This window comes from Mesoplodon densirostris, chromosome 18, assembly GCF_025265405.1.
Source record: "Mesoplodon densirostris isolate mMesDen1 chromosome 18, mMesDen1 primary haplotype, whole genome shotgun sequence".
Classification (NCBI taxonomy): domain Eukaryota; kingdom Metazoa; phylum Chordata; class Mammalia; order Artiodactyla; family Ziphiidae; genus Mesoplodon; species Mesoplodon densirostris.
In genome coordinates, this window is record NC_082678.1 from 13,050,085 (window position 1) to 13,077,337 (window position 27,253).

The window sequence follows — 27,253 nt, forward strand, 5'->3', positions numbered from 1 at the left end:
TTCAATTTAAATGGTTCAGTTAGATTGAATTAGATACTTCTGTATACTTATCTTGGAACCCAGCCATCCTGTTGGCTGTCATTTCCACGGAGAGTGATGTTCTGAGTTTCTGAGTCTGTTTACAGATTGACTTGCAGAGCCCATCACTGTAGTGCAGCCCTTCAGAGAGTGTGCTCTTAGTAGCTACCCTGCAGGCTGCTGCCTGGGGGCCAATAGTGCCTTTCCAGAGTGTTGGAAGGGCCTCCCGGGGTGACCTCAGTGTCACTCCTAGTCCCAGATGTGTTCAAGGATATTTGTTTTGGAGAGAAAGCAAGTCACACAAAGATCCCGATTATCTCAGAAGGTGTCTGTCAGCAGTGTTTCGGGTGAGCGGGAGGTCGACACCCATCCCCTTGTGGGAAGTTCAAGTCCGCGGAGACAGTCCCTCCAAGCCCAGGAGGCAAAGCACAAAGCTCAGGGACACAGGGATTTGCCCCAGAAGAAACCCATGCAGAGTGGGGCTGGCGCCTCCCACGAGGGCCTGCAGGGCTCTGGCCTATGGCCTTCAGACAGAGGACCCACGCTGTGTGATCTGGGCACCATCATCAGGAAATAAATTCTACTTAGAAGGGGGTGTCTGTGGCCTTTCCTAAAAATGTGTTTTGCATTTGCTTATGTCATCTTTGATTTCTTTCATCAGCATTTTGTGGTTTTTGGATACAGATCATGTACATATTTTGTTAAGTTTGCACCCACATACTTCATTTTCTTTGGAGCAGTTGTTTGTGGACATAATATCTCTAATTTCTATGTTCGTTGTTAGTATATAGATATGTGATTATTTTATATGTTGATCTTGTAGAACTCACTGGTTCTAGGTTTTTAGATTAGATTCCTGAGGATTTCCTAGGTGGACAATCACATCATCTGCAAATGGGAGCAGTTTTATTTCTTCTTCTCTCATCTGGAGGCCTTTTATTTGCCTTTCTTGCCTTATTGCTCTGGCTGGAACTTCCATGCACGTGGAGCAGACATCTTCACTTCCTCCTGACCTGGGAGGAAGCAGTAGCTTTTCACATTGCGTGTCATCCTCTGTTCCTAACTTGCTGAGAATTTTTATCGTGGACAGGAGTTGGATTTTGTTGCATGCTTTTTCTGTGTCAATTGGAACTTACTGGTTTTTAAAATATGTTTTTTTTACCAAAGCTTTATAAGATTTTTTTCCATCTTCTTGGAATTTGGGAATTTTTCTGTGTGTGTCAGGAATCATTTCTGGAATGTGGTGAGCTCTTTCAAAGTACAGGCTCAAGGTTTTTTCAAATGAGATGAATTTTTCTATATTGGCTCTTAATTTCTTCCTCTTAGCTTGTTTTCTTCTTTTGGCTTCTCGTGTTTGAATGTTGGGTCTTACAGTTTGCTCACTTCCCTTTTGATTTCTGTTTCTCTGTAACTTTGAATATTATACTTCGACCTTCCAGTTCACTTACTCAGTTGTGGGCTGTGACCACCCCTTTCATCTTCGCCGTTGCTGATAGAAGTTAGATGTTACGCTTTCCATTCCTCCGTGTTCTAGGACACCTTTGAGAGCTCCTCTTTTTTGTCCTCTCCTCCGGCAGCTCTAGAGAGCTGCCACTTCGCTCTGTGTCCTGGGTCCTCGTAAGCACATTAATGGTTAATTTTGTTTGTTTATGGCTCTCTGCACCCTTGGAGGCCAGGCCACACCGTCCGGGGGCTGTGGCAGCAGGCGTGCCAGGAGGTGTGGGGTCTCCACTCCTGGGACTGAGCCCTTTTATCCACGGGTGGGTGGCCTCTGCTGGGTCTGGGAGAGACCTGCTTCCAGGTGTCCTGGGTTTCTGACCTGTTCAAAACCCAGTTCTTTCCCAGCCTCAGGGGTGAAGAGAAACTTAACCGTCTGGCTACCCCTTTCCCAGTCCTCCCGGCAGATCTGCTGACCTTCCTGGTGCGCCTGGGCAGCCCAGCCCTCCCCAGGGTGTCTGCGGATCTGTAGGCTCCTGGAGCATGCATTCGGTCTTGGGGCTGCTGGCTGCTCTCCCCTCAAGCTCCTGTGCAGCTGTGGCCTTTTGCTGCCCTCTGGGCTGGCCGATGTGTTCAGTGTTGGAGCTTATCAAGCATGAGGTCTCGGCCCCGTGTTTGCAGCACTGTGGTCACCTCCCCACTCCCTCTCTCAGCAGCACAGCATCTGCTTGCCTGGCTGCAGAAGGTGGCTTAGGCCATGCTGACTGTCAGAGGGCAGCAGGGGCCTCCCTCACCACATCCAGGACAGGAGGCTTCCGTGAGGCTCAGCCCGGGTCTTCTGTGTTCCAGGAGTGTTATCAACACACTTAGATTTGCCAAAGTCATCTTCATTTCATGGTGGGGTCAGCTTCCTGGACTGTCCCCACTTTTCCCTCCAAGCAGACGTTTATACCCAGTAGGTTTTGTCATCCTGTGAAGTGTGCTCCACTGAGGCCACGGAGGCTGGGAGCTCGCCCGCCCACCCACGCCTGCCGTCCGTCTTGGGTCCTGGAACAGTGTTCTGCTACAGTGCGGAGAAGCAGCACAGCACCTCTGATGGCGTCTGTGTTTAAGTTAGAAACGGGGGTGCCCGCCTGGAAGATAGCCTGGCACGGCGGCAGTTCCTAAGCTGGCTGCAGGAAGATCCACGTGAAGGGTGATCTCTCTAAGATATGGCGCTACATGCGAGCAGGGATCTGTTGAATCCACTGGGCTTTTCTCTTGAGTTTCCCAGCTTCCAGCTGTCGGGGCTAGTGGAGGACGCGGTGCTGGGGGAACGGAGGAGGCTGCCCTTGCTGGGTGCCCGCAGGCTGCTTGCCCAGGCCCCAGGGGAGTCTCCTTCCTGACAACTGGAAGAGCTGCTCGGCCACCTGGACACGCGGGGGGAGGTCTCGCTCTCAGGAGGGACTGTCCTGGACCTTAGTGTTCTTGGCTCTTGTACACCCTGCCCTGACCCCGTTCACCTTTGGGTCTAAAAGGAAGCGTGGGACAGAGCAGGGTCCTGCCTGGGTCAGGCCTGAGTCCTCCCCATGCCGTGCCCACCGCAGTCTGGCTTTTTTTCTCTGTGAGATCAGAGAAGGAACCGGCACAGAATCTGGGTGGTAGGCCGGGGAGGGGGAAGGGGGGATCTTTTAAGTAACTGATTTGCAGGTGACTGAAAAAGTGATTTCGGCCTCTTTTGCCATTAGGCATTTTTTCCAAACTACTGGTAAGTTGAAGTACTGACTGATGTAGATATTAGCGGTTTGTGTTTCTATTTCCCCTCCAGTTCTTCCCTGCGCGTGTGGGGAGGGGGTGGAAGGTTGAGACAGCAGGAGGAGGATTGAGTGCCTCCCGCCACGTCCCTCCTGGGAGTGGAACATGAGACCACGCACTTTACTTCGAGGGTTTTTGTGAGCAAAGCATTCGACCACAGGGCATGGTGGTTACCGCGAGGCTACTGAATAGTGTTATTTTCACTATATTTGGAATGGTGTACTGGCCAGTAACTTATCAAATGCAGATGTTGCCAGCCGAGTGAGGAAGTTTGTTTCTCCTGTCTCTGCATCACATGCCACCTAATTGTTTAAAACTTTACTAAAGTATAGTTGATTTACAATGTTGTGTTAATTTCTGCTGAACAGCAAAGTGAGTCAGTTATACATATTTATATTCTTATCCATATTCTTTTCCAGTATGGTTTATCACAGCATGTTGAATATCGTTCCCTGTGGCCACCTGATTTTTATGTTTGACTTGTCAATTTTAGCATGGGATCATTCAGAAAAGAATATTGGTATCAGCTAGAGATAATCTGCTACAACTTTAGAAAACAGTTGAGAGATGTTGTACATTCAGGTCTGGAACAGGTGGAGGCTGCTGCTTTTCCAGGCGTGTCACCTAGAAATTTCAGCTCCACAGATAAGTACTGTTGCCACCCCCCCAACCTCAAGCAGGAGACAGGTCGCTTGGAAGCCCCAGGAGAGCAACCAGGCCGGGAGGAACCAGAGTATGGGGCACTGGGGACCCTCCAGGTCCCTTCTCCCTGCCAGCCTCGCTGTCCCTGAGTCCTCACCCCTGTCTTATAGCTGCTGGTGGGCAGGAGGTTGTGCGTTTTCATGTGAATTTGTTTATAATTGAGCTGAACTTCAGTTGTTTTAAAATCAAAGGCAATTTTGCCACGTTTTAAAGTTATACTTTTCCTTCTGTCTTCAACAATGTAACATGGTAAACAAACATTCCCCCTCCATTAAAATAAATAATTGACAGGAAATTCAAAGTTTTCTGTAGAAATTCTTTTACAGACTTTATCGACTAAGTTGAGTGTGTTGATGCTGCTGTGTGGTACGCGGGGTTGGTAGGTGGCATGGTGGAAGCTGGGTTGTAGACTTCCGGTCCTGAAAGCCCACGAGGTTTGTTGCCTGCAGGGGCCACGCTGGGAGCAGCAGTCAGGATGGCCAGCCCTGCCCGCCTCTCCTTCTCCAAACACACCACTCACTTTCCTTTCTGCTCTCCCCCACCTTTTCTTTCCTGAGAAAAAAATTATGGGCTTGTGTTTCAGACCCAAGACCTGGAGGGTATCAGCTGGCTCAGGAGCAGGGCCATGTGATTTTCGTGGTGGCCGTTCCCAAGGAGGCTCAAGAAACAGGTGATGACCTTAATTTAATGAGGTGGAGGAATGGGCGACCCCTTACTTGATGGCAGCTGCCAATCGGTAAATATCCACGTGTGTAGACTCTTCTACTCCTGCTCTCTGAAAGAAGAAATAGTCCTTATTCTTAACACTCATGTTCAGAAAGATTTTCCTTGAACAGAGGAAAGACAGAAAATAGTTGAAGACAGACCTGAGACGTCTCGGCACCGTAGCTACTCACACTCCCCCGAGGGCAGTCCCTCGGCACGCCACACACTCTTGTTTTTGTCAGCACCATGACCTGTTGTGCCTGGAAAGCTCTGCTCTTGCTAAGTGCCACTAAACTTGATTTTTAAAAAGAAATGATGCCTCAGACAGTAGTGGGCTTTTGAGAGAGTTTTTGTTTGTACAGAGTGCTTTCATTTCAAGGCTCAGGAAAGGGGGAGGACCCGGGTGTTTGCTCTGCTGCTCCTTCCCAGCACTGGGTCCGAAACCGCTGGCCAGGGAGAGAGCTTGCTGGAGACGGAGATTTGGGGCCCGCTGCTGCAGGCACTCACACTCCCAGGCTCCCCGACCGACTCGGCTTTAATGAGCTCCAAAGTGGTTCTTTGGCGGCCAGCATGGGCTGCGTGGGCCTTGGGGGGCCTCCACCTAAGAACTTGCATTTTCCCACGTTCTGGTTCTCAGGTAGGTCAGGGCTGGACCGTGTTGTCCCAGGTGCTCCATCCATGGTGTTCCCAAGGTCCGAGCGGTCATCTTGTCCATCGCGGAGTCTGGCTCTTACTGCTCGTTTCGCTGTCCCTCTGTCTTACCAAACTGTGGGGGCTGTGGGAGCAGAGGTCTCTCTGTCTCCTGCACGGGGTGTCCTGGGCCCCGGTGGGCACTACGTCGGAGCTGCCTGCCCTGCAGAGCCCACAGCCAGGGTGGGCTTGCAGAGAAGAGGAGGCAGGGTTGTAAGGAAAGGTGGTGTGGATTCCACCCCGGAGAGGGCGCGGTTCGCTCTGCATGCATGTGCTCCGGGTGGACCCCAGTCCGGCTCAGGACCAGAACCAGGACCAGGGCCAGTGCCGGGCGTGTCCTCCCACCGAGACTCCCTCCGCCCCCCTTCCTGCCAATCTCTTGCTGGTGGGAGGGAATTTTTGTCTTCTAACTGAAGGTAATCCCTTCCTCCACTCCCCCAGGACAGAGCAAGTGGTGGGGCGGGGCTCCAGGAAGAAAAGGGGTGGAGCTGGGGCAGAGCAAGAAGCAGGGGTGGGGCATTGGCAGCACTTGGGTTCTGGGTTCTGTTGGAAGTGCTGTCAGCAGAGGAAAATGCACAACTTGAATTTGTGCGTATATGGTAAAATGGCGCGTTTGATTCTAAGTTATTTTTGTGTTCTTCTTATGCTATAATTATAGCTGTAGAAAAATTATATATGTGTATAGATAGGGACTAGAAGGGAACTTAGAACGGTGAAAACAGTACGTTCTGAGGATGACGATGTTGTGTAATGTATAATACTGAACATTTCCGGTATTGCTGCTATGGAGCTTGTGCAGTAAACCCAGAATTATAATATTTTCAAAAAGCATCATGGAGTGAAGTCAGATTAAGTTTTTTCTAAATACTGAGTTTACTTTATTAGAGACATTATACCTTAAAAATCCACTTGACTGGGATATTACTTATATATAATAAAGTACACTCATTTAACTGTACATTCAATGAGTTTGACAAATGTATACACACATATAAAAACCATCTCAGTCAAGTTTAGAATGTTTCCATTGCCCCAAACAGTTTCCACATGCCTCTTAACAGTCATCCCCCCACTCCCTGAAGCAACTACACATGTAATTTCTTTAGGTTAGTAATCTAATTATCTGTTCTTTCGACAGATGAGATTTTTCCCCCGTTCTAGAACTTCATATAAATGGAATCATACAGTATATATTCTTGTGGTTGACTTCTTTTGCTCATCATATGTTTTTGAGATTTATCCGTGTTGTTGCTTATACCAATAATTCAGTTTTTTAATTGCTGAGTAGTGTATTCCAATGCATGGATAAACCAAAATTGTTTATTTATATAGCCATCCATTGATGGACATTTGGATTGCTTTCCAGGATTTGGCTATTATGAGTAAAGATGCTGTGAAAATTTGTGTACAAGTCTTACCATGGACATTTGTGTTCATTTCTCATGGGTAAATATCTAGAGATAGAACTGCTGGGTGATATAATACATGTACATTTAACTTTGTGAGAAACTTCAAAACTATCTTGCAAAGAGACTGAACCATTTTACACTCCCCCCAGCAATTTTCGAGAGTTCCAGTAGTTTCGTATTGTTACAACACTTGGAACTGTCTTTTAAATTTCAGCCTTTGTAGTGTGCATGTAGTTCTATCTCATTGTTTTAGCTTGCATTTCCCTGATGACTAAATATGTCGAACATTTATTCGGGTGCTCATGCATATATGTTCCTGTGTGAAGTGTCAGTTCAAATCTTTTGACTATTGTTTTTATTAAGTTCTTTGTCTTAGTATTGAGTTTTTAGATGTAAAAACTAAATTCTGTATGTAAGTTCTTTCTCCCAGTTTAGTTTGCTGTTTATCTTTTTTTTTTTTTTTTTTTTTTTTTTTGGCGGTACGCGGGCCTCTCACTGTTGTGGCCTCTCCTGTTGCAGAGCACAGGCTCCGGATGCGCAGGCTCAGTGGCCATGGCTCACGGGCCCAGCCGCTCCGCGGCATGTGGGATCTTCCCGGACCGGGGCACGAACCCGTGTCCCCTGCATCGGCAGGTGGACTCTCAACCACTGCACCACCAGGGAAACCCTGTTTATTTTCTTAATTTCCTAAAACCACCTTTTGATGAACAGATGTTGTTAATTGTTATAAAGTCCATTTTCCAGTTTTTCCTTTTAAGAATTAGGCTTTCTGTGTCCCATCTAAGAACCTACGAAATTGTTTTCTACCCCAAGACTTTCTTCTCTATTTTCTCCTAGAAGTTTTATCGTTTTATCTTACACATTTAGATCTGTTATCTATTTTTAAGTTAATTTGAGGGTATGATGTAAAGTAGGGATTGAGGATCATTTTTTCCCCTATGATAACTGGTTGTTACTATCCTTTCCCTATTGAATTACCTTGGCACTTTTGTTGAAAATCAAATGACTGAAAGAAATATAGATCCATTTCATTTCTGGACTCTCTGTTCTGTTCCATTGTTCTTTTTATCTATCTTTATACCAAGTCCATACTGTCTTGATTACTGTAGCAGCTGTAGTGATAAAGCTACAATGTCGTTTTATTGAAAAAAATCAGGTATTGTAAGTCCTCCAACTTTGTTCTTCCTTTTCAAAATTGTTTTCCCATCTGTTTAGGTCTTTTGGATTTCTGCAAAATTTTAGATCAGCTTGTCAAGCCTGCTTGGATTTTTATTGGAATTGAATTGAATTTATAGTTCTGTTTGGGAATCTTAATATTGAATCTTCTAATACATAAACATGGTGTATCCCTCAATTTATTTGGGCCTTCTTAAATTTCTCTCGGAAATGTTTTGTAGTTTTCAGTATACAGGTCTTACATAAATTTAACAAAATACTTCCCAAGTATTTTATGAGTTTTGGTGTTATTGAAAATGGTATTAGCAAGTCGTCTCCCAGTTTTATAGTTGTATTGCTATAAATATACTAAATTACCTTATTAGTTCTAGTTTTGTTTTGTCTTGTTTTTGTTTTTTGGTGTAAGAACTCACTATGAAGTGACCACGGCACCTGTGAGTAAAGACTGCCTCTTTCTCTCTGGTCCGTGGGCCTTTATTCCTTGTTCTTGGCCCATTATCCTGGCTGGGACCGCTGCCACCACCCCCGCCCCCGCCCATGCAACACTGAATAGAAGTGGTTCTGGTGACAGTCCTTGTCATGTTCAGATTTTTATTTGTTTCATCATTTACAGTAAATTAAATTTACTGTAAAGTTTACAGTAAATTAAATCATGTGGAGCAGAAGTCACTCCTTTTCATTGCTGTTTAATATTCCACAATATGAATATGCCCAGTTTATCCATTCTGCCGTTTGGACATTTGGGTGTTTGAGCAATGCTGCCAAGAAATCCTTGTGCATATATCTTGGTGCACACACACAAATGCACATGTAGGGGTGGAACTGGGATGTCTCTGTGTACCCGTGTTCAGTGGATGCTGCCGGGTTCCCACAGTGGCTGGTCAGTTCGTGCTCCCTCCAGTGTACAGGCATCCTGGCTGATTTGTGTCCTTCCTCACAGCTCTGCATGCTGTCTTTAGCCCAGCGTGAATGTGCGTGTGGCCTGCTTCTGGCGTGTGTGTTCTGTCCAGTTGGGTTATTGATCTGTCCTTTTGTCTGCCAATACCACAGTGTAGCTTTAGAGAACATACTGTAATTTGATGCTATATGTTTTCTTGTTCATCTACCTAATATTTTGGGCTGTTTTTTAAAAATCTTTTTGCATTTTTATATAAATGTCAGAGTAATTTTCTTAATTTTCACAACATCCCCTCTGAGGATTTTGACTGGAATTATATTGAATCTATAGATCAGTTAGGTAAGAACTAACTTCTTTTTTTTTTTTTGTCTTTCCAAAAAATTTTAATGAATGTGTAGCAATTTTAAAAGACATAATTCTGATTTAAAGAGTGGACATTTTGGTAGCAACAATGTGTCATGGTATTTTTTTTTATATTTCTATATTTTTTTATTTTTTTGCTTTATAACAAATTTAATCAGTTATACATATACATATGTTCCCATATCCCCTCCCTTTTGCGTCTCCCTCCCACCCTCCCTATCCCACCCCTCCAGGCGGTCACAAAGCACCGAGCTGATCTCCCTGTGCTATGAGGCTGCTTCCCACTAGCTATCTACCTTACGTTTGGTAGTGTATATATGTCCATGCCGCTCTTTCACTTTGTCACAGCTTACCCTTCTCCCTCCCCATATCCTCAAGTCCATTCTCTAGTAGGTCTGTGTCTTTATTCCTGTCTTACCCCTATGTTCTTCATGACATTTTTTTCCTTAAATTCCATATATATGTGTCAGCATACAGTATTTGTCTTTCTCTTTCTGACTTACTTCACTCTGTATGACAAACTCTAGGTCCATCCACCTCATTACAAATAGCTCAATTTCGTTTCTTTTTATGGCTGAGTAATATTCCATTGTATATATGTGCCACATCTTCTTTATCCATTCATCCGATGATGGACACTTAGGTTGTTTCCATCTCCGGGCTATTGTAAATAGGGCTGCTATGAACATTTTGGTACATGACTCTTTTTGAATTATGGTTTTCTCAGGGTATATGCCCAGTAGTCGGATTGCTGGGTCATATGGTAGTTCTATTTGTAGTTTTTTAAGGAACCTCCATACCGTTCTCCATAGTGGCTGTATCAATTCACATTCCCACCAGCAGTGCAAGAGTGTTCCCTTTTTTCCACACCCTCTCCAGCATTTATTGTTTCTAGATTTTTTGATGATGGCCATTCTGACTGGTGTGAGATGATATCTCATTGTAGTTTTGATTTGCATTTCTCTAATGAGTAAAGATGTTGAGCATCCTTTCATGTGTTTGTTGGCAGTCTGTATATCTTCTGTGGAGAAATGTCTATTTAGGTCTTCTGCCCATTTTTGGATTGGGTTGTTTTTTTTTTTGTTATTGAGCTGCATGAGCTGCTTATAAATTTTGGAGATTAATTCTCTGTCAGTTGCTTCATTTGCAAATATTTTCTCCCATTCTGAGGGTTGTCTTTTGGTCTTGTTTATGGTTTCCTTTGCTGTGCAAAAGCTTTTAAGTTTCATTAGGTTCCATGTGTTTATTTTTGTCTTTATTTCCATTTCTCTAGGAGGTGGATCAAAAAGGATCTTGCTGTGATTTATGTCATAGAGTGTTCTGCCTATGTTTTCCTCTAAGAGTTTGATAGTGTCTGGCCTTACATTTAGGTCTTTAATCCATTTTGAGCTTATTTTTGTGTATGGTGTTAGGGAGTGATCTAATCTCATACTTTTACATGTCCCTGTCCAGTTTTCCCAGCACCACTTATTGAAGAGATTGTCCTTTCTCCACTGTACATTCCTGCCTCCTTTATCAAAGATAAGGTGACCATATGACCATATGTCCGTGGGTTTATCTCTGGGCTTTCTATCCTGTTCCATTGATCTATCTTTCTGTTTTTGTGCCAGTACCATACTGTCTTGATTACTGTAGCTTTGTAGTATAGTCTGAAGTCAGGGAGCCTGATTCCTCCAGCTCCATTTTTCGTTCTCAAGATTGCTTTGGCTATTCGTGGTCTTTTGTGTTTCCATACAAATTGTGAAATTTTTTGTTCTAGTTCTGTGAAAAATGCCATTGGTAGTTTGATAGGGATTGCATTGAATCTGTAGATTGCTTTGGGTAGTAGAGTCATTTTCACAATGTTGATTCTTCCAATCCAAGAACATGGTACATCTCTCCATCTATTTGTATCATCTTTAATTTCTTTCATCAGTGTCTTATAATTTTCTGCATACAGGTCTTTTGTCTCCTCAGGTAGGTTTATTCCTAGATATTTTATTCTTTTTGTTGCAATGGTAAATGGGAGTGTTTCCTTGATTTCACTTTCAGATTTTTCATCATTAGTATATAGGAATGCCAGAGATTTCTGTGCATTAATTTTGTATCCTGCTACTTTACCAAATTCATTGATTAGCTCTAGTAGTTTTCTGGTAGCATCTTTAGGATTCTCTATGTATAGTATCATGTCATCTGCAAAGAGTGACAGCTTTACTTCTTCTTTTCCGATTTGGATTCCTTTTATTTCCTTTTCTTCTCTGATTGCTGTGGCTAAAACTTCCAAAACTATGTTGAATAAGAGTGGTGAGAGTGGGCAACCTTGTCTTGTTCCTGATCTTAGTGGAAATGGTTTCAGTTTTTCACCATTGAGGACGATGCTGGCTGTGGGTTTTTCATATATGGCCTTTATTATGTTGAGGAAATTTCCCTCTATGCCTACTTTCTGCAGGGTTTTTATCATAAATGGGTGTTGAATTTTGTCGAAAGCTTTCTCTGCATCTATTGAGATTATCATATGGTTTTTCTCCTTCAATTTGTTAATATGGTGTATCACGTTATTGATTTGCGTATATTGAAGAATCCTTGCATTCCTGGAATAAACCCCACTTGATCATGGTGTATGATCCTTTTAATGTGCTGTTGGATTCTGTTTGCTAGTATTTTGTTGAGGATTTTTGCATCTATGTTCATCAGTGATATTGGCCTGTAGTTTTCTTTAAATGTGACATCCTTGTCTGGTTTTGGTATCAAGGTGATGGTGGCCTCGTAGAATGAGTTTAGGAGTGTTCCTCCCTCTGCTATATTTTGGAAGAGTTTGAGAAGGATAGGTGTTAGCTCTTCTCTAAATGCTTGATAGAATTCGCCTGTGAAGCCATCTGGTCCTGGGCTTTTGTTTGTTGGAAGATTTTTGATCACAGTTTCAATTTCAGTGCTTGTGATTGGTCTGTTCATATTTTCTGTTTCTTCCTGATTCAGTCTTGGCAGGTTGTGCATTTCTAAGAATTTGTCCATTTCTTCCAGGTTGTCCATTTTATTGGCATAGAGTTGCTTGTAGTAATCTCTCATGATCTTTTGTATTTCTGCAGTGTCAGTTGTTACTTCTCCTTTTTCATTTCTAATTCTATTGATTTGAGTCTTCTCCCTTTTTTTCTTGATGAGTCTGGCTAATGGTTTATCAATTTTGTTTATCTTCTCAAAGAACCAGCTTTTGGTTTTATTGATCTTTGCTATCGTTTCCTTCATTTCTTTTTCATTTATTTCTGATCCGATTTTTATGATTTCTTTCCTTCTGCTAACTTTGGGATGTTTTTGTTCTTCTTTCTCTAATTGCTTTAGGTGCAAGGTTAGGTTGTTTATTCGAGATGTTTCCTGTTTCTTAAGGTAGGATTGTATTGCTATAAAGTTCCCTCTTAGAACTGCTTTTGCTGCATCCCATAGGTTTTGGGTCGTCGTGTCTCCATTGTCATTTGTTTCTAGGTATTTTTTAATTTCCTCTTTGATTTCTTCAGTGATCACTTCGTTATTAAGTAGTGTGTTGTTTAGCCTCCATGTGTTTGTATTTTTTACAGCTCTTTTCCTGTAATTGATATGTAGTCTCATAGCATTGTGGTCGGAAAAGATACTTGATACAATTTCAATTTTCTTAAATTTACCAAGGCTTGATTTGTGACCCAAGATATGATCCTGGAGAATGAGCACTTGAGAAAAATGTGTATTCTGTTGTTTTTGGATGGAATGTCCTATAAATATCAATTAAGTCCATCTTGTTTAATGTATCATTTAAAGCTTGTGTTTCCTTATTTATTTTCATTTTGGATGATCTGTCCATTGTTGAAAGTGGGGTGTTAAAGTCCCCTACTATGATTGTGTTACTGTCGATCTCTCCTTTTATGGCTGTTAGTATTTGCCTTATGTATTGAGATGCTCCTATGTTGGGTGCATAAATATTTACAATTGTTATATCTTCTTCTTGGATCGATCCCTTGATCATTATGTAGTGTCCTTCTTTGTCTCTTCTAGTAGTCTTTATTTCAAAGTCTATTTTGTCTGATATGAGAATTGCTACTCCAGCTTTCTTTTGGTTTCCATTTGCATGGAATATCTTTTTCCATCCCCTTACTTTCAGTCTGTATGTGTCTCTAGGTCTGAAGTGGGTCTCTTATAGACAGCATATATATGGGTCTTGTTTTTGTATCCATTCAGCCAATCTGTGTCTTTTGGTGGGAGCATTTAATCCATTTACATTTAAGGCAGTTATCAATATGTATGTTCCTATTCCCATTTTCTTAATTGTTTTGGGTTCGTTATTTTAGGTCTTTTCCTTCTGTTGTGTTTCTTGCCTAGAGAAGTTCCTTTAGCATTTGTTGTAAAGCTGGTTTGGTGGTGCTGAACTCTCTCAGCTTTTGCTTGTCTGTAAACGTTTTAATTTCTCCATCAAATCTGAATGAGATCCTTGCTGGGTAGAGTAATCTTGGTTGCAGGTTTTTCTCCTTCATCACTTTAATTATGTCCTGCCACTCCCTTCTGGCTTGTAGAGTTCCTGCTGAGAGATCAGCTGTTATCCTGATGGGGATTCCCTTGTGTGTTATTTGTTGTTTTTGCCTTGCTGCTTTTAATATGATTTCTTTGTGTTTAATTTTTGACAGTTTGATTAATATGTGTCTTGGTGTATTTCTCCTTGGATTTATTCTGTATGGGACTCTCTGTGCCTCCTGGACTTGATTAACTATTTCCTTTCCCATATTAGGGAAGTTTTCAACTATAATCTCTTCAAATATTTTCTCAGTCCCTTTCTTTTTCTCTTCTTCTTCTGGAACCCCTATAATTCGAATGTTGGTGTGTTTAATGTTGTCCCAGAGGTCTCTGAGACTGTCCTCTGTTCTTTTCATTCTTTTTTCTTTATTTTGCTCTGCATCAGTTATTTCCACTATTTTATCTTCCACCTCACTTATCCGTTCTTCTGCCTCAGTTATTCTGCTATTGATCCCATCTAGAGTATTTTTCATTTCATTTATTGTGTTTTTAATCGATGCTTGATTCATCTTTAGTTCTTCTAGGTCCTTGTTAACTGTTTCTTGCATTTTGTCTATTCTATTTCCAAGATTTTGGATCTTGGAAATAGAATCTTGGATCATCTTTACTATCATTATTCTTTTTTTTTGTTTGTTTTTCTTTTTTCTTTTTTGCGGTACGCGGGCCTCCCACAGCTGTGGCCTCTCTCGTTGCGGAGCACAGGCTCCGGACGCGCAGGCTCAGCGGCCATGGCTCACGGTCCCAGACGCTCCGCGGCATGTGGGATCTTCCAGGACCGGGGCTCGATCCCGCGTCCCCTGCATCGGCAGGCGGACTCTCAACCACTGCGCCACCAGGGAAGCCCTACTATCATTATTCTGAATTCTTTTTCAGGTAGACTGCCTATTACCTCTTCATTTGTTAGGTCTGGTGGGTTTTTATCTTGCTCCTTCTGCTGTGTGTTTTTCTGTCTTCTCATTTTGCTTATGTTACTGTGTTTGGGGTCTCCTTTTTGCAGGCTGCAGGTTCGTAGTTCCCATTGTTTTTGGTGTCTGTCCCCAGTGGCTAAGGTTGGTTTAGTGGGTTGTGTAGGCTTCCTGGTGGAGGGGACTAGTGCCTGTGTTCTGGTGGATGAGGCTGGATCTTGTCTTTCTGGTGGGCAGGTCCACGTCTGGTGGTGTGTTTTGGGGTGTCTGCGGACTTTTTATGATTTTAGGCAGCCTCTCTGCTAATGGGTGGCGTTGTGTTCCTGTCTTGCTAGTTGTTTGGCATAGGGTGTTCAGTACTGTAGCTTGCTGGTCATTGAGTGAAGCTGGGTGCTGGTGTTGAGATGGAGATCTCTGGAAGATTTTCGCCGTTTGATATTGTGTGGAGCTGGGAGGTCTCTTGTGGACCAGTGTCCTGAAGTTGGCTCTCCCACCTCAGAGGCACAGCACTGACTCCTGGCTCCTCAATTTGGGATGATTTGTTGTCTATTCATGTATTCCACAGATGCGGGGTACATCAAGTTGATTGTGGAGCTTTAATCCGCTGCTTCTGAGGCTGCTGGGAGAGGTTTCCCTTTCTCTTCTTTGTTCTCACAGCTCCCGGGTCTCAGCTTTGGATTTGGCCCCGCCTCTGCACGTAGGTCGCCGGAGGGTGTCTGTTCTTCGCTCAGACAGGACAGGGTTAAAGGAGCAGCCGCTTCGGGGACTCTGGCTCACTCAGGCCGGGGTGGGGGGAGGAGGGAGGGGCACGGAGTGCGGGGCGAGCCTGCAGCGGCAGAGGCCGGCGTAACGTTGCACCAGCCTGAGGCGCGCCGTGCGTTCTCCCAGGGAAGCCGCCCCTGGATCCCGGGACCCCGGCAGTGGCGGGCTGCACAGGCTCCTGGAAGGGCCTTGTGGACAGTGACCTGCGCTCGCACACAGGCTTCTTGGCGGCGGCGGCAGCAGCCCCAGCGTCCCACGCCCGTCTCTGGGCTCCGCACTTTCATCCGCGACTCGCGCCCGTCTGTGGAGCTCCTTTAAGCAGCCCTCTTAATCCCCTCTCCTCACGCACCAGGAAACCAAGAGGGAAGAAAAAGTCTCTTGCCTCTTCGGCAGCTCCAGAGTTTTCCCGGACTCCTTCCCGGCTAGCTGTGGCACATTAGCCCCCTTCAGGCTGAGTTCTCGCCGCCAGCCCCAGTCCTCTCCCTGCGCTCTGACCGAAGCCCGAGCCTCAGCTTCCAGCGCCGCCCGCCCCAGCAGGCGAGCAGACAAGCCTCTCGGGCTGGTGAGTGCCGCTCGGCACCGATCCTCTGTGCAGGAATCTCTCCGCTTTGCCCTACCCAAGTACGTGGGGAGTTTCTTGCCTTTTGGGAGGTCTGGGGTCTTCTGCCAGCGTTCAGTAGGTGTTCTGTAGGAGTTGTTCCACGTGTAGCTGTATTTCTGGTGTATCTGTAGAGAACTAACTTCTTTACGATATTGAGTCTTCCTAACAATGAAAATATGTTCATTGATTTATTTAGGTCTTCTTTAATTTACCTCAATAGGCATGAGTAGTTTTCATAGCAGAGGGCTTACAAGTCCTTTGTTAAATTAATATCTTGGTATTTGATTTTTTAAAAAACATTTTTATCAGCTCTACTGAGATGTAATTCACATAAAAATCCACCCATTTAGGGCTTCCCTGGTGGCGCAGTGGTTGGGAGTCCACCTGCCGATGCAGGGGACACGGGTTCGTGCCCCAGTCTGGGAGGATCCCACATGCCGCGGAGCGGCTGGGCCCGTGAGCCATGGCCACTGAGCCTGCGCGTCCGGAGCCTGTGTTCCGCAGCGGGAGAGGCCACAACAGTGAGAGGCCCGTGTACCACCAAAAAAAAAAAAAAAAAAAAAAAAAAAATCCACCCATTTAAAGTGTACAATCCAATGGTTTTCAGTATATTCATAATGTTGTGCAACCATCACCACAATCTATTTTTAGACCTTTTCCATCACCACAAAATTAAACCCCATACCTATTAATAATCACCCCCTCATTCCCCCATCTCCTAGCCATGGGCAACCACTAATCTCTTTTCTGTCTCTATGGATTTGCCTGTTCTGGACTTTTCATATAAATGGAGTCTACACTATGTGGTCTCTGTGACTGGCTTCTTTTACTTAGCATGATGTTTTCAAAGTTCATCACGTTGTAGCATGTGTCAGGACTTCATTTCTCTTTACTGTTGCGTAATAGTCCATCTTATGAGTGTACATTTTTTTGGTTTATTTACTAGTTGATGAACATTTGGGTTATTTCCACTTTTTGACTATTATAAATAATGCTGCTATAAACATTCCTGTACAAGTTTTTGTGTGGATAGATGTTTTCAGTTCCACCTAGGAGTGGAATTGCTGGGTCACATGGTAACTCTGATTTTAACATTTTGAGGAAGTGCCAAAATGTTTTCCAGAGTGACTATACCATTTTACATTCTCACCAAAGAGTTATTTGATCTTTTTTGATACTATTGTAAGAAGCATCATTTTAAAAAATTTTGTACATATAAAGAAATTATTTATTGATCTTGTATCCAGAAACCTTCTTCTTCTTATTATTTTTTATAAATACCGTCTATTCTCTTTATTAATCTTTTTTTTTTTTTTTTTTGGTGTGTTGGGTCTTTGTTGCTGCGCACGGGCTTTCTCTAGTTGCGGCAAGTGGGAGCTCCTCTTCGTTGTGGTGCACGGGCTTCTCACTGCGGTGGCTTCTCTTGTTGCAGAGCATGGGCTTCAGTAGTTGTGGCTCACGGGCTCTAGAGAACAGGCTCAGTAGCTGTGGCTCACAGGCTTAGTTGCTCAGCAGCATGTGGGATCTTCCCAGACCAGGGCTCGAACCCGTGTCCCCTGCATTGGCAGGCGGATTCTTAACCACTGTGCCACCAGGGAAGCCCCCAGAAACCTTATTACATTCATTTTTAATTCTAATATTTCTCTGTTGATTATTTTGGGTTCTTTATGTAAGCAATCATTTTTTCTCTTTCTAGTAAGCCTTGTATCTTTTTTTTTTTTTTTTGGACTCAAGTCTCCAGTGAATTGTTAAATAGAAATCATGATAATGGGCATTCTTGTTTCCTTCGCAGTCTCAAAGAGAGCACTGAAACCTTTCACTGTTAAGTACACTGTTGTTTACTGTAGATTTTTTTCATATATAGCCTTAATAAGTTCTCTCCAAAAGCTGAAGAAATATAGGATGCCCTGAGACAGAGAAAGGGTACTGGGATTGGGTGGAAATGCTTCAGAAAAGTGTCATTTCTGTTCTCCTCCATTTTAACTGCTCTCCCCGCCGCTGTGAGCTCCATCCCTCTGCAGTTGTCACTCACAGGACTTCCATTTAGGATCTCTCCTTCGATTGAATAGCAGTAACACTCACCTCGGCAATAGAATGAAAGATCTTCAATGTCGGGAAGGATGTTGTGTCTTCAGGGTGGCACTGGTTACTGCTAGATATAGAACTTGTAAATATTTTCTCCCAGTTTGTGGTGGTCTATTTACTTTCTTGATAAATTTATACCTAAATTAAAACACAAAATTTTTAACTTTTGAAGAAGCCCAATTTGTCAATTTTTTCTTTTCATCATTTGTGCTTTTGTTTTCATATCTAAGAATTCTTTGCTTAATTCAAAGTAACCAATATTTGCTCCAAGTTTTTTTACCTAAGATTTTAAAATTTTAGCTCTTATATTTAGGTCTGTGATCTATTTTGAGTTAATTTTTGTGTGTGATGAGGGTCTGCATTTACCTTTTCCCTGTGGTGATCCACTTGTCCTAGCAGTTTGTTGAAAAGACTACCCTTTTCCCATTGAACTGCCTTGTATCAACCGTAATTGCAAAGGTTATTTCTCTATTGTCAGTTATGTTCTACTGATCTCTATATTTATCTTTAGGCCACTGCTGTAGCTTTCCAGTAGTGAGTTTTGAAGTCAGAAAGTGTAAGTCCTCCATCTATAATACTTCTTCCGTTTTCAACGTTGTTTTAGCCATTCTGGATCTTTTGTATCTCCAAATAAATTTTAGGATCAGCTTGTCATTTCTACAAAGAAGCAAATTGAGATTTAGATTTCTGTTGTATTGAACCTGTAGGTCAATTTGGGGAGAACTGCTTTGCTGAAGAAGTGAGTCTTCCAGTCCATCAACATGGGATGTCTACCTGTTTATTTAGGTCTTTAACTTCTTTCAGCAATGTCTTGTAATTATCACCGTACAAGTCTTGTACTTCCTTTGTTAAATTTATACCTCAATATTTCATTCTTTTGATGCTATTATGAATGTAAAATTTTCTGAATTTTATTTCAGATTCTTCAATGCCAGTATATGGAAATACCATTGATTTTTGTATCTTGATCTTATATTATGTGACCTTGCTGAAATTAATTCTAGTAGTTTTTTGGTGGATTCCTTAGGGTGTTCTAAATACAAGGTCATGTTGTCTGCAAATTGAGGCAGTGTCTTCCTTTCTGATCTGGATGCCTTTTATTTCCCTTTCTTGCCTGATTGCACTGACCAGAACTGCAGTGCTCTACGGAAGTCACAAGAGCAGATATCGTCCCTGTTTCCAACCTCAGGGAAAGCATTCCATCACCCACCATTAAGATGTAGCTGTAGGGGTTTTGTAGATGCTTTTTATTGGGTTGGGGAAGTTCCTTTCTCTTCCTACTTTGTTGAGAATTTTTATCATGAATGACCATTAGATTTTGTGAAATGCTTTTTCTGCACTTACTGAGATCATCATGTAGATTGTTCTTCTTTCTTTCAGTATGATCTGTGACATTAATTGGCTTTCAGATGGTAAAGCAACCTTGTATTTCTGGGATAAATTCCACCTGGTTATAGTATATAATCCTTTTTATACATTGCTGGATTTGGTTTGCTTATTTTGTCAAAGACTTTTTCATCTCTATCCATGTGGGATATTGTTCTTTAGTTTTCTTTCCTTATGATGTCATTTTCTGGCTTTGGTATCGGGTAATATGAGTTGGCTGCCTCTTCCTTTTTCTGGGAGACTTTGTAAAGGTGAGATGTTCTTTATTCTTTGAATGTTTGGTAGAATTCACCATCTGAGCTTGGACATTTTTGTTTGGAGATTTTAAATTACTAGTTCTTTTTTTTTGGCTTTTATAGATTTATTTAGATTTTGTATTTCTTCAGTCTATTTTAGTAATTCATGTCTTTCTAGGAATTCATTCATTTCATCTAAATTATGTAAATTGTTGGCACGCAGTTACTTATAGTCCTTTTAACTTTTATGAGGTAAGAACTTCTGTCTCCTTTTTCACTCCTGAATTTAGTTGTTTGTATCTTCTCTTTTTCTTGCTCTGTCTAGCTCAGGAGTCCACAGATGACAGCTCACAGGCCACACCCACTGGCAGCCACTGTTTTTGTATAGCCTCTAAGCTAAAAATGGTCTTTTTATTTTTAAAGTGTTGTAAAAACAAAACAAAGCAAAAAAATACAAAGAATATTGACAGAAGCCATATGTGACAGCAAAAGCTAAAATATTTACTATCTGGCCCTTTATAGAAAAAGTTTATTCGTCTCCAGTCTAGCTAAAGATTTGTTAAATTTCTTGGTGTTTTCAAAAAAAACAGCCATTATTTTAATTGATTTTCTTTTTTTCTACTTCGTTGATTTCTGCTCTAATCTTTATTTTCCTTCTGCTTACTTTTGGTTGAATTTGCTCCTTTTTTGGTGGTTGGCTCCTAAGATCTTTCTTTGTTAATAGGCATTAACAGCTATAAAATTTTCTCTAAGAATTGCTATAGCTATTTTGCGTCATGTCATGTTTTCATTTTCATTCACCTCATAGTATTTTCTAATTTTCCTGTGATTTCTTCTTTAACCCATTGGCTATGTAGAAGTACGTTGTTTATAGCCATATATTGGTGGTAGATTTCCCCAAATCCTGCTATTTTTGAATTCTAACAATTTTATTGTGGTGAGAGAACACACTTTATATGCTTTTAGATCTTTAACATTTTCTGATCCCTGTTTTGTGGTCTAGTATGCAGTCTGTTGTTATTGGGTGGGTGTTCCATAGTTAGATGTCAGCAGGTTGATGTTGTTGGGTGGGTGTCCATAGAGAGAAGTCAGCAGGTTGGTATTGTTGGTTGATGGTGCAGTATTTTGTCACGTTATTCTATCCATTCTTTTTTTTTTTTTAATTTTTTTTGGTACGCGGGCCTCTCACTGTTGTGGCCTCTCCCATTGCAGAGCACAGGCTCCGGACACACGGGCTCAGCAGCCATGGCTCATGGGCCCAGCCGCTCCGCGGCATGCAGGATCTTCCCAGACAAGGGCACGAACCCGTGTCCCCTGCATCGGCAGGCGGACTCTCAACCACTGCACCACCAGGGAAGCCCTATTCTATCCATTCTTGATGGTGGGGTATTGAAGTCTCCAACTCTTATTGTTGAATTGTCTATTTCTCTCTTCAGTTCTGTTCATTTTTGTTTCCATTTTTTCACTGCTGTTAGGTACATGAATATTTATAATTGTTATATCTTTCTGATGGATTGACCATTCTGTCAATGTTTAATGTCCCTCTTTGTTTCTATTAAAGTTCTTTGTTTTAAAGTCTGTTTTGCGAAATTGAGTTATTTGTAGTGAGGTGGATGGACTTAGAGTCTGTCACACAAAGTGAAGTAAGTCAGAAAGAGAAAAACAGGGCTTCCCTGGTGGCGCAGTGGTTGAGAGTCTGCCTGCCAATGTAGGGGACACGGGTTCGTGCCCCGGTCCAGGAAGATCCCGCATGCCGCGGAGCAGCTAGGCCCGTGAGCCATGGCCGCTGGGCCTGCGCGTCCGGGGCCTGTGCTCCATAATGGGAGAGGCCACAACAGTGAGAGGCCCGCGTACTGCAAAAAAAAAAAAGAGAGAGAAAAACAAATACCGTATGCTAACACATATATATGGAATCTAAAAAAAAAAAAAAAGGTTCTAATGAACCTAGGGACAGGAATAAAGACGCAGACGTAGGGAATGGACTTGAGGACATGGGGAGGGGGGAAGGGTAAGCTGGGGCGAGGTGAGAGAGTGGCATTGACATATATACACTACCAAATGGAAAATAGATAGCTAGTGGGAAGCAGCCACATAGCACAGGGAGATCAGCTCGGTGCTTTGTGACCACCTAGAAGGGTGGGATAGGGAGGGTGGGAGGGAGGCGCAAGAGGGAGAGGATATGGGGATATATGTATATATATAGCTGATTCACTTTGTTATATAGCAGAAACTAACACAACATTGTAAAGCAATTATACTCTAATAAAGACATTAAAAAATAAAATAAAAGTCTGTTTTGCCCCGTATTAGTATAACTACTTCATCTCCCTTATAGTTACAGTTTGCTTGGTGTATCTTTTTCCGTCCTTTCACTTTCAGTGTATTTGTGTCTTTGAACCTGAATTTTGCCTCTTATAAGTAGCATATAGGTAGAACTTGTTTTGGTTTTTTGTTTGTTTTTTTTAATAGTAGTTTGACAACTTTTATCTTTGATTAGAATTTTGAATTTATTCACATATTTAAGTTTTTTACAATTGGATTTATGCCTGCCATTTTGCTATTCATTTTCTATGACATATTATTTTTGTTCCTCTGTTCTTTGTTTACTGCTTCCCTTTTAAAAAAATTAAATAGATATTTTCTAGTGTACTGTTTATAATAAATTATTGATTTTTAACTCTTTTTGAATTATTTTCTTAATGGTTGCTCTGGGAAGTCTTTTATTATCTGTTCTTTCATGTGTTTTTACTTATGTGCCCAGTTATCTTTGTGTACTGGTCATTGTATTTGAATACTTCTCTGTGGAGTTAATTTGAGGCCTTGAATGAAAGTTCTTTCCCTCAGAGATTTTCCTTTGCTTCTTCCAGGTGCCTGGGAGAACCACCATCCTGGGACCCTTGTTATCCAGTTTTGAGGCTCCCAGGCCCTGTTAGGCTACGTATCTCACACACCTCTTACCTTGAGGAGGTAACCTGCCATGGCCTGAGCTAGGAAATGTTGTCATTGAATAGCAGTCCCACCCCCACCCCGCCGAGCCTTGAGCAGACACTTGGCTCTGGTTTCCATTCCCTGCAGCCTCGCAGGGTTACCAGAACCATCGGTCGGAATTTCAGCTATTTCTTGTAGATCAGTGAGGACTTGAGGGTACAAGTGGTTTGTTTCCTCTCTCGGCTAATGCTTCTCAGAGATTTGGGCCCAGTAGTTCCCCACAATCTTGTTAACTCTCTGTTTAAGACTCTCTCAATATCTTTTCCAACTTTCTTAGTTGAACAGAGCAGGATTATTTGTGTGCCATTAGCCTGTCATTTCTGCAAGTGGATTTGGAGGCATTTTGACCTGCCTGTGGGTCCTGCCCTGCCCTGCCCTGTACAAGCTAAGTAGCAAAATCACAGGCAGACAACTTCTCTTGAGCTTACTTACTTCCCCTCAGTATCTCGGAGTTTGGGAAAATGTAGGTAGGTCACCTATGTGAGTCCCTTGACACTGTGCTTTGGAAATAGGCTCTCAGTGTGTGGGTTGGGTTTGCTCTGTTCTCTTCCCTGTCCTTCAGGATCCTCTGCTTGGAGTGTGGGTCCTAAGGCTGAGGTTTGATCAGGGAATTTCTATCTTTGTCTTCAAATACTATTTGTCTAAAAGTCAAGCATAAGAAGACTTAACAAAAACAAAAAAAATCAGCTTTGCTTTCTTCCACAGAAGACCTTCTTGGCTGTAGGCTATTATTTCCTTCATTTGCAAGTGGTCCGTCCTGCCCCTCACCCATCCTGGGCGTTGGTCATCCCTGGGAGTCCACAGCCTCGCTCCCTCAGGACCACCCTCCACTCAGAAGCTGCAGAACTCAAAGATGCAGGTTTCTTTTAACTCCGAAATTCTTTGGCTAGATTAGTTTTTCTCTACCCAATTTTTTTTTTTTTTTTTTTTTTTTTTTTTTGCTGTACGCGGGCCTCTCACTGCTGTGGCCTCTCCCGTTGCGGAGCACAGGCTCCGGACACACAGGCTCCGCGGCCATGGCTCGCGGGCCCAGCCGCTCCGCGGCATGTGGGATCTTCCGGGATCGGGGCACGAACCCGTGTCCCCTGCATCGGCAGGCGGACTCTCAACCACTGCGCCACCAGGGAAACCCTCTACCCAATATTTTTATGGTCAGAAAGGAAACAGTGTTTCATCTTGAATTAGTGTTATTTTTAGAATACATTAATATTCTTTTCCCTTGACTGCCAAGAACATTTCTTACCTGGTTATCATGGTGGAATCCTGCACACTTTAGGCAAATAAATATGGAGGTTTTGAACCCTCCCTCCTGTAGTAAGGAAAGTCCATCTGCAGATACACCTTGGGATCAGGACATGCAGACTCTGGGCTTTTGCAGTTCATGCTTGATGACCCTTTGTATCCATCCTTTAGGCCCCTCTCCTATTTGCATTTCAGATACCAGCTGACTTTTATTAAAACCAGCTCCTGGTATGGGGTACCAGCTGTGAGCACAGTTACCTTGACCAGGGCAGGCCCCTCCCTGGGACGGACACTGATAGGCATGGCCTCCGGTGAACGGTGGTGGGATCACAGCCCATGAGCAGAAACACATCTGGGCTTGTTATTAAAATATCACATCACTTTTCATGTATAATAAAGATCTTTTCATGCTTCCATCTTTCAGCAACTTTTTCCTCTTTCAAAATGGTCTTGGGAGAACAAGGAGCTTATCTATCATCTGCAGAGTCACCATGCAGCTGAGACAGTCTGTTACTCTGTTACGCTACCACTTTGCAGTGTGTTCATCCTTGACCTTCTCAGCTGATGGTCAGGTGTGTGTTAAATGTCTTCCGTATTCTCCTCATACTTGCAAATGTTCACTTTATTCAGACACCCAGCAGCAGAGGTGATTCCAGTAAACGAGGTGATGGAAGACTATATTAGAATGTTCTTGAGAGCTAAGACTTTCTGGACAATTTTGCTTTTTGCGTACGTAGATCCTTGAACTGTAACACTGGACCCTCCGTTGATCCTATGTTCAAATTCTAACCCTGACGTGTAATTGCTATGAGATTTTGGATGAGTTCCGTAGCGATTCCAAACCTTGGTTTCCTTGGCTACAAAATGGTGATAATATTAGCTGCGCTGTCTCCCAACGATAGAAGATCGTGATAAATATCTAAAAAAGAGGGTTGTGTTTTGTAAATGGTGAGGTGGATTGAAAATACAATTCAGTCCTGAGAAGACGCTTCATTTGTTCTACAAATATTTTTTAAGTCCAGCCAAATACAGGAGCTGAGCTGGTCCACACAAGATGCCCCATCCCAGTGGACATCTTGGTGCCATTGAGTAGGTGTGGGAACTAGAGGCCAGAAGGCTGTGGTGTGGTTCCTGGGGTGCTCGCCTGGGTTTGGAGGAAGTGGGGCTTGCATGTGTGGTGGTGCCACTGCACAGGGTCCTGGAGGAGGTCACGCTGTGAGCAGAGACTAACCCTAACCCTGATCCCGACTGTGTTTTCCTCTACTCTCCCCACTTTCTCTTTGAAATACTGGCCTGGTCCTGTGCTGACTTGTGCACCTTCCCACATGTAACTAGGAGTCGGGACTGGTTTAGGAAACCTCAGAAATTTGTAGGATTCTGCATGAGGCCACCAGACACAGGGCCATTTTTCAAGAGTTTGATCAATAGACCATCCCTTTCAGGGAAATTTCCCTGCCTTCGTCTCTGCCCTGCTGCCTTGCTATACCCTTTGTGGGAGAGAAATAGGCTAAACTCTAGCATCACTTCTTTTTATCCTCCTCACATCACCCACCCTTTTCTGCTTCAATTTTCCTTGTTTTCCTTTGTAAGATTCCCAGCTGTGGTTGACCATACACATGCCTGCAAGCATGTTCCTGATGGGAGCCAGGGAAGGATTCAGGCCTGGAATAGCCAACTTCTCCTCTCCTGTTCTGACAGCTTCCTCCCTGCATTTCTGTTCCCACCTTCACACCTGCTTCCTGCCTGCTGGGGGTGCTGCTGTGCCTGGAGGGGCCCCTGCTCTGCCTGTGCCCCTCCTTCTCCTCCCCTTGCTCCCTCCTTCTCCTCCTCCCCTCCTCCCCCTCCCCTCCTCCTCTCCTCCTCCCCTCCCCTCCTCCACTCCTCCCCACCCCTCCCCCCTCCTCCCCTCCTCCCCCTCCTCCTCTCCTCCTCCCCCTCCTCCTCTCCTCCCCCTCCTCCTCTCTTCCCCCTCCTCCCCCTCCTCCTCTCTTCCCCCTCTTCCCCCTCCTCCTCTCCTCCCCCTCCTCCCCCTCCTCCTCCCCCTCCTCCCCCTCCTCCTCTCCTCCCCCTCCTCCTCTCCTCCTCCCCCTCCTCCTCTCCTCCCCCTCCTCTCCCTCCTCCCCTCCCCTCCTCCTCTTCCTCCCCCTCCTCCTCCCCCTCCCCCTCCTCCTCTTTCAGCACCTCCCTCCCCACCTCCTCACATTAGCCACTTCCTCTCAGCTTACTTCATCCACAGCTCATTTGATTAGCACAATGCTCATGAGGCCATTTTGCAGAAATAAGAGATACAAATACAGCTCTTTTAGTTTATCTTATTGCTCAGTTTAAAGATAAATATCCTCCCAATGACATAGTGGGCATATTTGTACCTTTAAATAAAACACTGAAATCTTTTTGATTTTTTATCCATTTAAAGCACTTTTTTAAATTGTGAGATGGAATGTACCTATAGAAAAATACACAGAACATACATGTACACTTTGAAGATTAATTAGGAAGTAAATACATGTGTAACTACCACTCAGTCAGGAAGTACTGCATTGCTAATACCTTAGAGGTACACCCTGACTCCCTCCCCACAAAGTCATCACTATTCTGACTTTGGGATTATAATTTTCTTGCTTTTCTTTATGATAGTTCATATTAAGTGTATATTTCTTAAATAATCAGGTTAGTTTTGCTTGATTTTGAGTTTTAAATAAACGGAATAATACTATGTATATTCTTTTGTCTTGCCTCTTTCACTGAGCATTATGTCTGTGAAATTCACTTTTGTTGTGTGTAGCTGTTGTTTAATTTCACACTTGAATGGTATTTGACTGTAGAAATGCGCACAATTTATTTACCTGTGCTGGTATCCGTGAACATCGGGCTGTTCCCAGATTTGAATGACGCCGTGGTGAATCTTTTGTACATCTCTTCTGGTACATACGTGTAAGACTTTTTCTGCCCATGTGGTGAAGTTACTAGGTCTTGGGGATCTGAGTCTCCACCTTTCTGGACGTGCCCCACTCTCTTCCCCCGTCCTCATCCCTGCCAGCCTTGTGAGTTCTGGCTGGAATAGTCCAAGTTCCCGCGTGTCCTACACTGCAGCCTGGGTACTCACGTTTCCCAGCTGACTGACAGGGTCATGGACTGCTAGGCAGCATCTGAACTGCCTGTTCTGGTCTCTTGCCTACTTTGCTGTCGGGCTGTCTGTCTTCTTGCTTGTTTGTCAGAGTTGCTTCCAGGGAGTTTAAAATGTGTTCTCTCCTGCAGGACGACGTGATGATGCCTCAGAGGGTGAGGCTGCAACATGCAGCTGCTGTGCAACACCCAACAAGTGTGAGTATGGATGTTTCTGC

The 27,253-nt window shown here is 43.4% G+C and overlaps 1 protein-coding gene across 3 annotated transcripts in view; it reads left to right on the forward strand.

Annotated features, from left to right (window-relative positions):
• The window catches only part of B3GNTL1 (UDP-GlcNAc:betaGal beta-1,3-N-acetylglucosaminyltransferase like 1), a 117,628-nt gene that overhangs the window by 26,195 nt on the left and 64,180 nt on the right, over positions 1 to 27,253 (forward strand). For all 3 annotated transcript variants that reach the window (XM_060081512.1, XM_060081513.1, XM_060081514.1), the window contains one exon: positions 27,168 to 27,233. In XM_060081512.1, the coding sequence (XP_059937495.1) occupies positions 27,168 to 27,233 (66 nt within the window). The remainder of the gene's footprint in view (positions 1 to 27,167; positions 27,234 to 27,253) is intronic.